Source organism: Piliocolobus tephrosceles, chromosome 6 (genome assembly GCF_002776525.5).
Source record: "Piliocolobus tephrosceles isolate RC106 chromosome 6, ASM277652v3, whole genome shotgun sequence".
NCBI classification, from domain to species: Eukaryota; Metazoa; Chordata; class Mammalia; order Primates; family Cercopithecidae; genus Piliocolobus; species Piliocolobus tephrosceles.
Genome location: NC_045439.1, coordinates 75,479,680 through 75,490,458, shown reverse-complemented (window position 1 = coordinate 75,490,458; position 10,779 = coordinate 75,479,680). Strand labels below are relative to the sequence as shown.

The 10,779-nt window shown below is 48.1% G+C and overlaps 1 protein-coding gene across 1 annotated transcript; it reads right to left on the bottom strand.

The window, feature by feature from the left end:
- Positions 1-619: 619 nt before the first annotated feature.
- BCL2L10 (BCL2 like 10) lies at positions 620-4,003 on the bottom strand. Its single transcript, XM_023227263.2, has 2 exons — positions 3,545-4,003; positions 620-1,325 (listed from the first exon to the last, which is right to left on the bottom strand). The coding sequence occupies exons 1-2, from the start codon at positions 4,001-4,003 to the stop codon at positions 1,200-1,202; spliced, it is 585 nt and encodes a 194-aa protein (XP_023083031.2). The 3' UTR covers positions 620-1,199.
- Between the last annotated feature and the right edge of the window lie 6,776 nt (positions 4,004-10,779).

Here is a 10,779-nt window from a genome sequence, read left to right as displayed (position 1 = left end):
ACTCTCATGCCCTGATGTAAGTTTCGACTGGTCGAGCCTATTTTGAGTAATAACTTGGGAGTAGTCAAATTTTAATACACATCCACTGGGACTAGATTCTCTATATTCTCATTCTAGGATTCTTTTGCCAATGTGATTGTGCCAGGCTACTCACAAAAAAATTCCATGCAATGTTTCCAGTAGCCCCAAAAAGGAGAAACACCCTGAAATACACAGCAGTGAAAAGGTAATTAAATCAGAACATCCTGTGATAACGAAGAACGCACTGCAACAGTCCAAACAGTGAGGCAGAGCTGCATGTTCTGGAGAGAAAGCACTCATAAGATTAAGTCAAAAGAGCAGGTCCAGTTAAGTTTTATAAAATGCAAGTATAATAACGGGCGGGAAGGCGTGCAGGGAATCACTGTTAATCACCTTGCAGGTGGGTGATAGTTTGCAGAATGGAAGGGGGAGAGGAGGGAGGGACTTGGAACTTGTGCGTTAAGTGTTGAGGAAAAAAAAAAAAAATCAAGCATTGTTAAATGTATATTTAAGGAGACAATAAAAACAAATTATCATCAATTCTACTTACTCCTAAGAACGAGAGCTTATTGAATCAGGAAAGACAACTAAGTTTTTTTTAAAGACACAAATTTATTAAAACTTTGAAGTTAACCATTTATTGAAGAAATTAATATGTTAACTATAAAAACCTAGAAGTCCCAGGAATTAGATTTCAAAGGATTTGGTTTCAAAGAATTCCTTATAAGTGATTTTCACATTACATTCCTTGTTAAATTGGGATTTTTCTGCTTTGGGGATTATTTTGCCCCAGCTGTGGCGATGATTAAAATTAGTCGGCAGCACATGAAGTTGTGGAGAGATGAGAGGTTCGCATTCTTATCCGAGTTTTAGCAAATAGCACTGTATTTCCCCATTTAATGGAATGAAGTTTCTTCTGCGATTCTTTGGCATAATGAGGCACTGGACTCCCCGTGTCTTTCACTCAGGGAAGAGCCATTTGCATTCTTGTCCTCACACCTGAGTACTTGTCACAGGTTAAAACACCGGCCACATCAGCACCTCAGGACTCCTTGTACATATTCAGGTAAAAACGTGTGCGGTGGGGGAAGGTGCTTTCCCTCAGTTCTTGTTCTCACACCTCTGTCATTTAGTTGGTCACAGTTGGGCAGGTAGAAGTGGGTTAAAAATTTTAAAACTCATAATAATCGTGTCCAGAGATAACCGAAGGCTGTTGTTAACAAGCATGCCAGGAAAGCCTGGATCAGCAGTTTTCTCCAAAAAGCCAGCGGAAAGGGGGTCCTGAAGAAGTGACAGAAGCCATCCTGCAGCAGGGAGAGAGAAGAGTTAGATTGCCTCACGATGCTGAGAACCTCACTCAAAACACGCGGGAACTTCCCGATTAAACAGCAAAGTAAGGTTGGGATTGAAAGAGTAAAAGGAAAGGAGATTCTGACCGATACACATCCAGCAATAAGGAGGCCCTGAGGAGTGAGGATTGGTAAGTCTAAGAGGGTGAACAGAAGCAACCACTTAACTTTGTCACTTGGTGCAGGAACACTCATATCTTGACTCAAAACCAGGAGGAAGTTAGCTTATTATGCTCTTTTCTGAGCAGAGATGCCCTTTGGGAAACTGTCAAGTCACTACATTGAAAAGTTATCACCTGCGACTACAGCAAGCACCAACCCCATTTAGGAAGGGAATTGAACTCCAGGCTGTGGCATTTTAACTGCAATGGGCAGAGACAAGGCTGAACTATGTTTACCCAATTTGAGAATTTCAGCTTGTTTTTTTTGAGAGAGAGTTTCGCTCTTGGTGCCCAGGCTGAAGTGCAGTAGCAAGATCTCAACTCACTGCCATCTCCACCTCCTGGGTTCAAGCAATTCTCCTAGCTCAGCATCCGGAGTAGCTGGGATTATATGCGACAACACGCTTGGCTAATTTTGTATTTTTAGTACAGAGGGGGTTTCACCACGTTGGTCAGGCTTGTCTTGAACTCCTGGCCTCAGGTGATCCACCCGCCTTGGCCTCCCAAAGTGCTGGGATTACAGGCCTGAGTCACTGCCACCAGCCAAGAATTTCAGTTTTTTAGTGTTAAGAGATTATTCTTGAGTCAACAGTGATTAGCCAAAAACAAACGAAAAAAGCCTTCAATGGGCCCCTTTCCAATTCTAATCTCTTCAGGACAGACAGCCCCGAGGAGCCAGATGCCGTGTTGAGACAGGGCTCAGGTGAGGCCCTTAGGCACGCAGCTGAAGGGAGTTCACCTGCCCAGAGGGTTGAAGACCAACACTAACATTATCAACAAGGCAGGATTTCATGCTAACACCACCCCATTCCCTCTCCCTTCTCAGATAGAACCCAGCTTGTCACTACAGAAGGTCTAAATGGGGGCTGGGCAAGGTGGCTCACGCCTGTAATCCCAGTACTTTGGGAGGCTGAGGCAGGTGGATCACGAGGTCAAGAGATCGAGACCATCCTGGCCAACATGGTGAAAGCCTATCTCTACTAAAACACACACACGTTAGCTGGGCAAGGTGGCAGGCCCCTGTAGTCCCAGCTACTCGGAAGGCTGAGATGGGAGAATCGCTTGAACCCGGGAGGCAGAGGTTGCAGTGAGCCAAGATCCACCACTGCACTCCAGCTTGGCCACAGAGCAAGACTCTGTCTCAAAGAGGAAAAAAAAAAGTCTAAATGGAAACTACCCACAGGAGGCTACATTTCGGATCAAAAAACTTGCCGGTTTTAATAGTCTGGCTATAGGTATCCGATAACATGGGCCACTTCAGTCATTGAATCAACGGCCAATAAGGTGGTGGGAAAGAAATGAGGTCTAGCTCAGAGCCCCAGAGGCATGCGGTGGGCTCACCACCAGGTGGCTTTCCTTGGTCATCAGCTGCAGGCCAAGGGCCTGTCACTCTAACCTTGACCACAGAGATGAAGGCCTGCAGCTGAAAGCCAGGGGCCCAGAAACATCCTCACCGAGGGCTGGGTGCAGCGGATTAGAAGTTAAGGAACCTTGGAGTCACCGCCACCACTGGGCGACCACCACACTCCACAACCTCTCTGGCCAGGCTGAGAGGCGTGGGGGTTGTGATCAGTGGGTCCGAGTCTCTCCTAAGGCGCATTTAATAGGCAGAGGAGAAAAACACCCCACCTGGCCCGGGCCCCGCCACTGCCGACGTCATTGGCTGGGGATTTCTATAGGAGCAAAGCGTTCAGAGCTAACGTGGGTGCCCCCTAAAAGCTCCCGAAGGCTAAGGCCAGGGCAAGGTCCAAGTGAGCCGACCTAAGCCTGAGCAGCTGCTTCGGAACGGTTCAGAGCCGTCTAACAAGGCCGATTTCTGCCGGCCTTTCTGCCAGGGGAGGAGAAGTCCCAGACTTCACACCGAACGTTCCAGTCCCGCTGAAACGAGCCTTTCTTCCTTTAAGAAACCTGGTTCCAGGGGGCTGGCGCGGTGGGTTCCTCATCGTGCCGGCCTCGTGGGCGCTTCCCGAATGCCCGTCCCGCCCCGCGTCCCGGTGTCCACCGCGTGCTCACCCAGCCGCCCTGAGCCTGAAGCCAGGCGCGGTGCTGCCCCGCGAGCCGCGAGCTCAGCAAGGCCACCAGGCGCTGGCAGTCCCGGGCGACGTCGCCCTCCTGCTCCTTCAGCCGCGGCTGGAAGCTCCGCTTCCTCCACCAGGCTGTCACCAGCGGCTCTCTCTCCAGCAGCGTCCCCGCGAAGGTCACCAGCGACACCACCCTGCCCCAGGTGGGGCCGGGGCTGTCGGAGAGCACGGCCTCCGCCATCAGCGCCACCAGCTCGACGCGGTTCCCGGGGTAGCCGAGGTAGGCAGAGAAGAAGGACCGATGGAGCTGCCGTAACCTGGCCGCCGCGGAGCGCAGCACGGCGGCCTCGGGCGTGGACGGCCTCGGCTCGGGGGTGCCGGGTTCCCGGGCGCAGCACCCCAGATAGTCGGCCAGCAGCCGCTCGGTGCGCTCGCGCAACGGGTCAGCCATGGTCCGGCCTCTGCTGGGAGCCCCGGGCCTTCGCTGGTTTTCTTGGCCTGGCCGCGCCTCCCCCAGGGAAGGGCTGCCCTGCCCCGCCCCGGCCCCCGGCCCCCGGCCCCAGGTTTTTCAGGATTGAGAGAGGAGCCTTTGATGGGAATCCCACCTGCACCTGTTACAGTCCCCAAGGCAAGGCCTGCCGGTGCGCATGTGTTCCTGTAGCAATCAGGTGCACTGTGAGACTCTGGCGTTATTTAGCTCCAGGTCTGGGGACTAAGAACCTGAGGGGCCAGTCTGGGAAGCTGGGCTGGGCTTCAGCCTCCTCTTAAGGAGCGCTTGACAAAGGCTACACATGGCCCCTCACAGACCGCTCCCTTGGGCATTATCTGCATCTCTAGATTGGAAAGCACCCAGGTCTGTGTTGGGGATTCCTTTCTTTGGGTCCGGCACACGTGGCAGGAAAAGGGCGAATTATCTTGGAGGCTGCCAGAGGGCCAATATTGGCTGTATTCATTCATATTCAGTAAGAGCCTTTGTGGTGCTAGGCCGCCTCCCTTAGCACTGAAGATACAATGGAGAACAAGACATGTGGTTCCTGACCTCAAGGACTCTACAGTTTAGTGATGGCAAACAAAAGGGCCGTCCCTGTACAGTTTAATTCTGACTAGAAGTTGAAGGAGTATGCAGTACTAGGGCAGCAGCTGTTTCTTATACTATCATTCTGATACTGCTTGAAGTTCTCTTTACTTTTTATTGGCCAATCCCTAATTACTGCAGTCCCCTGATATAGCTAATATTTATATTAAACTTTCTCAGTTCATATGACTCCATGGCTTCTTTCTCCTCATTGGATCCAAACTGCTGCAGAATGGATACTAGCAGTGATATTTCTGGGGGTTCAGGGGTCTGGAGCATGTTGAAATAGCCCTCCCAGGGTGAAAGATGAGTTGCTGCATCTTGCATCACTACAAAAGAGGCACAGCACTTGCTAGCTGTCTTATTCTGTCCAGGCTGCTAGAGCAGAATGCCATAGACTGGGAGGCTTATAAATAAAGGCATTTATTTCTCACAGTTTTGATGGCTAAAAAGTCCAAGATTGAGGCCCTGGCAGGTTCTGTGCCTTGTAAGGACCTGCTTACTTGTTCACAGATAGCAGGCTTCTTGCTGTGTCCTCACATTGCAGTAGGTGTGAAGGAGCTTTCTGGGGTCTCTTTTATAAGGACAATGATCTCATTCATGAGGGCTCCGCCTTGGTGATCTAATACCTCGCAAAGGCCCCGTCTCCGAATCCCATCACACTGGGGGCTAGGATTTCAACATACGAATTTTTGGGGGACACAGTAAGCCATTTTGGACTTTGAAGGCAACATAGACTGTGTTTGAGTGTGCTATTTCAACCCAATTAACAGGCTGGTGGATTGAGGAGCAGAATAAGAGAAGACTCTGCAGAAGGTTCAGGCTGCAGTAAAGCGGCCCTACCTACCACTTGGGTCTTGTGATCCAACAGATCCAGTGGGACTTTAATTGTCCAATAGGGATGCTGCACAGAGCCTCTGGCAAGCACTAACAGGAAAGAGTACAGACCTCCAGAATTCTGAAGTAAATATAGAACCTCTTCTGAAGATAACTACTCTCCTTTTGAGAAGCAGGTTCTGCCTTGCTACTGGGCCTTGGTAGGGGCAGAATGCCTGACCGTGAAGCTTGAGCGCCCATCGTGAACTGGATGTCATCTGACCTATGTAGCCATAAAGCTGGATGTATACAGCAGCCATCTATCATCAAATGGAAATGGCGTATTGGAACAGCCCAGGGAGGTTCAGAAGGTGTAAGTAAATTGTACGAGCAGGCCACTCAGACTCTTCCAACATCAACTTCTGTTGCTTTGCCTCCTCTCCCTCATTCCACGGCTATGGCCTCTTGGGATGCTACTTATGTCCAGTTGACTGAGGGAGAAAAACCTCCAGCCTGGATTATAGATGGGTCTATATGATGTGCTGGTACCACATGAAAGAGAACAGCTGCAGCATTCACTCACACTCACTCGGGTGACTGTGAAGGACAGTGGTGAAGGAGAATCCTTCCAGTGGGCAGAAATTCAAGGTTGTCCAGAGATGGCCAGAATACAGACCTACATTGATTCATGGACAGTCGCTGATGGTTTAGCTGGATGGTCAGGGCCTTAAAAAGAACAGGACTGGAAGATTGGTGACAAGAAAATCTTGGAAAGAGATACGTGGCTGAATTCCTTTGAATGGGCACAGACTGAAGATATTTGCATCTCACGTGAATGCCCACTAAAGGGCATCCACTGCAGAGAAGACTCTGAATCAGATGGACAGAATGACATGCTCTGTGGCTGTCAGCCAGCCTCTCTATGCCGCTGCTGTGGCGTCTGCTCAATGGGCTGAACGAAGAGCTCCTGGCAGCAGGGACAGAGGATATGTATGGGTCCAACAATATGGAGTTCTCCCTCCAAAGGCTGGGCTGGCTGATGCTTCTGCTGAGTGCCTCATCTGCTAAAGCAAATGATTCATTAGAGTGAGCTAAATGAATTTTGTTGGAATATAAATCTCTGTACCTCAAATTCCCATTTGAACTGGTTTTGACATCTTACTGGTTCCCTTATTAATCAGTGAGTTAAATAAAAGCTTGGATACATGTTCATGTTTTATTTGCAAGAGAGTCATGATTTTACCTTTTTATACATTATACTTTAGCAGTAAGACCATTGTTTTTTCTTAGATTTGCAGTAGCTTTGGGGTAAATGGTAAATCCTCTGGCACTGCCATTGGTAACTCAATAATGATGAATAAAACTAAACAACAAATGAATAAATTAACCTCAACATTAGAATTTCCAGTTCACACAATATGAGGCAGTTTGTAATAAGACTTGGTGAAAATCCTGTCTCTGCAACTTGGAAGCTGTGCAGCTATGGGCAAGTTATTCAACCCTCCTAGCCTCCATCTATCTCCTCATCTAAAAATGGGGCATCATGGGGCTGTCACAAGGATTACATGAATTGGTATACACAAAGTGCTTAGCACAGTACCTGGCACATAGTAAAAGGCCATCATTCCAGAGAAACTTTTATTTGTAAATGGTGAATCCTCTGGCAAGGGTGACTATGCTCACTTGCCCCATTCTCAACCAAAACCAAAATGTGACAATGTTGGTCTTACCTATGTAGTTTCTGTTTTATTGAGAATAGCTAGTGACTGCTTATTATTTTTTCCATGTTTTAAGTAACAGCTTTATTGAGATGTAATTAATATGCCATAAAATTCACCCTCTTAGAATCCAGTGGTTTTTAGTCCATTCACAGAATTGTGCAATCACCACCACTATCTAATTCAGCTCCCCCGAAAGAAACTCAGTGCCCACCAACCGTCACTCCTCACCCCAGCCCTGAGTGACCACTAATCTGCTTTTTGTCTTTATGAGTTTGCTTATTAGGACATTTCATATACATGGAATCCTACAATATGTGGCTCTTTGTCTCTGGTTTCTTTCCCCGGCACAATATTTTCAGGGTTCATCCATGTTGTAGCATGTGTCTGCGCTTCCTTTCTTTGTATTCCATTGTGTGGATGCACCATATTTTGTTCATCAATTCATCCACTGTGGAACACTGGGGCTGTTTCAACTTTGGGCTATTATGAGTAATGCTGCTATGAACATTTGCATTCAAATTTCTGTGTGGACATATGTTTTAATTTCCCTTGGGTATCAACTTAGGAGTGGGAGGCTGCCAATTATCGTGGAAAACACACAGGTTGGAAACGGTGGCCTCTGCTTCATGGTTCCTGGTTTCTGACAAAGTTAATCTTTCACCATTGGTGTGCTGGTTAGATAACCTTGACTTCAAAGACAGACATTTCCTGTTGCCACAGTCTTTACACAAACGCTCATACCATACTTACGATTAGTTGTTTATGTGGGTTAAATTAACCATGGAGTCACTCCTGATCCCATCTCCTTACTAGAGGGTCTGCATCTACTTTTAAAAATAATTATTTTTAATTGACACATAATTGTACATATTTATGGAGTACAGTGTGTTATTTTGATACATGTATACAATGTGTAATGATCAGGGTAATTAGCATATTAATCCCTTAAATATCTATCATTTCTTTGTGTTGGAAATGTGAAAGTTGTTAGAATTCAAGAGTTACTAGTGTTTAAAAAAAAAAACACATGACAAATAGAGCTGAGGAGGCCATGAAGAGAGGATTCTCATGCTTGTATGCCTAATACGAAAATGATCACAAAAGATTCTGCAAAAATTACAACCTTGCACATAGGCTGCCACAACCTCACACAAAATTACTTCTGCAAGGACATCTGCCTAGCAACTGCCTGTCCAACCTCGGACTGGTGTGACCTTTGTTATTTGTAGCCAAGGATAATTATTTCAAAACCATTATGTAATCCTCCTCATTTTTTCCTTTAAAAAACCTTTTTTTTTTTTTTTCTTTTTTGAGTCAGAGTCTTGCTCTGTCACCCAGGTTGGAGTGCAGTGGCGCCGTCTCGGCTCACTGCAAGCTCCGCCTCCTGGGTTCACGCCATTCTTAGCTGGGACTGCAGGTGCCTGCCACCACGCCCGGCTAATTTTTTTTTTAATTTTAATATTTTTAGTAGAGACGGTTTCACCGTGTTAGCCAGGATGGTCTCGATCTCCTGACCTCGTGATCCGCCCGCCTCAGCCTCCCAAAGTGCTGGGATTACATGCGTGAGCCACCGCCTGGCCACCTTTGTTTTTCTTTACCTCCTGGAATATGCACACAGTTTACTACAGCACACATATTCCTGTTGCAGTGCCCTACTTTTGATTAAGTATCTTTTTCTTTTAGAGAGCCTGTCTTTGTTATTTAGGTTGACAGGAACTTCAAAATTCTTCTAGCTACTTGAAAATACACAGTAAATTATTGTTAGCGATAGTCACCCTACAGTGCCGTCAAACACTAGACTCCTATCTTGTGGCAAATTTGATTCCATTAACCAACTCCTCCCCACCCCCTGCTGCATCCTTTTTTGAATGACACGAACACATTCAGTGATTTCATTTCTTTCACTGGGGTTGGCCCTGCGGCAGCCCACGGGAGGCCAGAGTCCCCTGTGGAGACTGACCAACCCTGAAGGCCAGCCTGGCTCCAGCCAAGTTCTGTCTAGAAGCAGGAGTCTGTGGCATGTCCAGAAGAGTGACCCAATTCTCTCCGGTCACGGATGAGAGGGCAAGTGGTTTAGCATCGCAATCCTCACACAGGATCCACAGAGACAAGATTCACTCGCAGCCTCCCCAGTGGGCCTCTGGCTCAGATTTCCTGGCCCACCTCAGGCCCGGCCAGTCCATATCTCAGGGAGGGGCCCTGAAGGCGCAGTGCATGAACCTGCCATGGCTGGGATGATTCTTCTCAGCAGGCGAGTTTGGGAAATGAAGATCCACAAATCCCCATTCAGTCAGCTCTCCTAGGCTTGGGAGTGGCCTGGGCCTCAGCCCGTCTTCTACCCCATCCACTGTGCCTTCCCCAGGCTCCCAGGCATCCCCTTTTCAAAGGATTTTTGGGTCACAGGCCTCAGGTGGTCCCGAGCCCTTCCGACTGCGTCTCTGGGACTTCCCCCACCGACCAGGGCTGCCCCAAAGCCTCCTCTGAAGGCTTTCCCTAGGGGGGCTCCCCTCAATCATCCTGTCACCTCTTTCTTTCCCAAGCGCTTCCAAGGCCCTTAATGGCCTCTGGGAGGTCTCACATAGAAGGGCTGGAAAAGGGCTCATTAGCCCAGATCAGCTGTTCTCAAAGCATGATCCAGAGCCCCTGAGGGTCCCTGAGACCCTTTCAGGGATCCTCAAGGTCAAAACTGTTTTCATAATACTGACACTTTGTGAGTGTGTGTTGGTGACTTTTTTATTTTCATTCTCTCAGTTTCCCAGAGACTACTGGCATGGGTGAAAGATCACCTTGATGGCTAATGGAACGTATGAATCTGTAATGTTGTGTTTTATAACTTTTCTCAGTCTTAATTTCTGATACGATAAATGTGGATAGATACAATCCACAAAGTTATTTGGGGTCCTCAATCACTTTTAAGAGTGTAGGCTGGGCGTGGTGGCTCACACCTGTAATCCAGCACTTTGGGAGGCCAAGGTGGGTGGATCATCTGAGGTTGGGAGTTCGAGACCAGCCTGACCAACAGGGAGAAACCCCATCTCTACTAAAAATACAAAATTAGCTGGGCATGGTGGTGCATGCCTGTGATTCCAGTTACTCAGGAGGCTGAGGCAGAAGAATCACTTGAACCTGGGAGGCAGAGGTTGAGGTGAGCCCAAAATCGCACCACTGCACTCCAGCCTGGGCAACAAGAGCAAAACTCCGTCTTAAAACAAAACAAAACAAAAAACAGTGTAGAGGGATCCTAAGATCAAAAAGTTTGAGAACCACTGACCCAGACAAAGTTCTAATCGATGAGAATTACTAATGTGCTATATGAGTGGGGGCTGCCTATGGAGGGGGAGGAGATGGGGAGAAAAGAAAGAGCTGGGGGAAGGGGAGTGGGGAGGGAGTAGGAGGGAGGGAGAAAGGGCAGAAGGGGAAGGAAGGAGACCAGGAGAGAGGCGGAACAGGGAGAGAGAGGAAGAGGAGATGAGGAAAGGAGGAAGATTGAGAAGGGTTAGAAAAAGGAGTCTGGATGAATGAGAAGGAGAGGGGGCGGGGGCAGAGGAGAGGAAAGAGGAGGAGTTGGGAAGGAGAGAGGAGGGATGGAGGAGGCATTGGGAGGGAGGGAGGAGG

Coding starts and splice junctions, on each gene's coding strand:
- BCL2L10 (XM_023227263.2), bottom strand. CDS start 4,003: ATGGCTGACCCGTTGCGCGAGCGCACCGAGCGGCTGCTGGCCGACTAT. Junction 1,326..3,544: donor TTCAGGCTCAGGGCGGCTGG/GTGAGCACGCGG, acceptor TCCCTGCTGCAG/GATGGCTTCTGTCACTTCTT.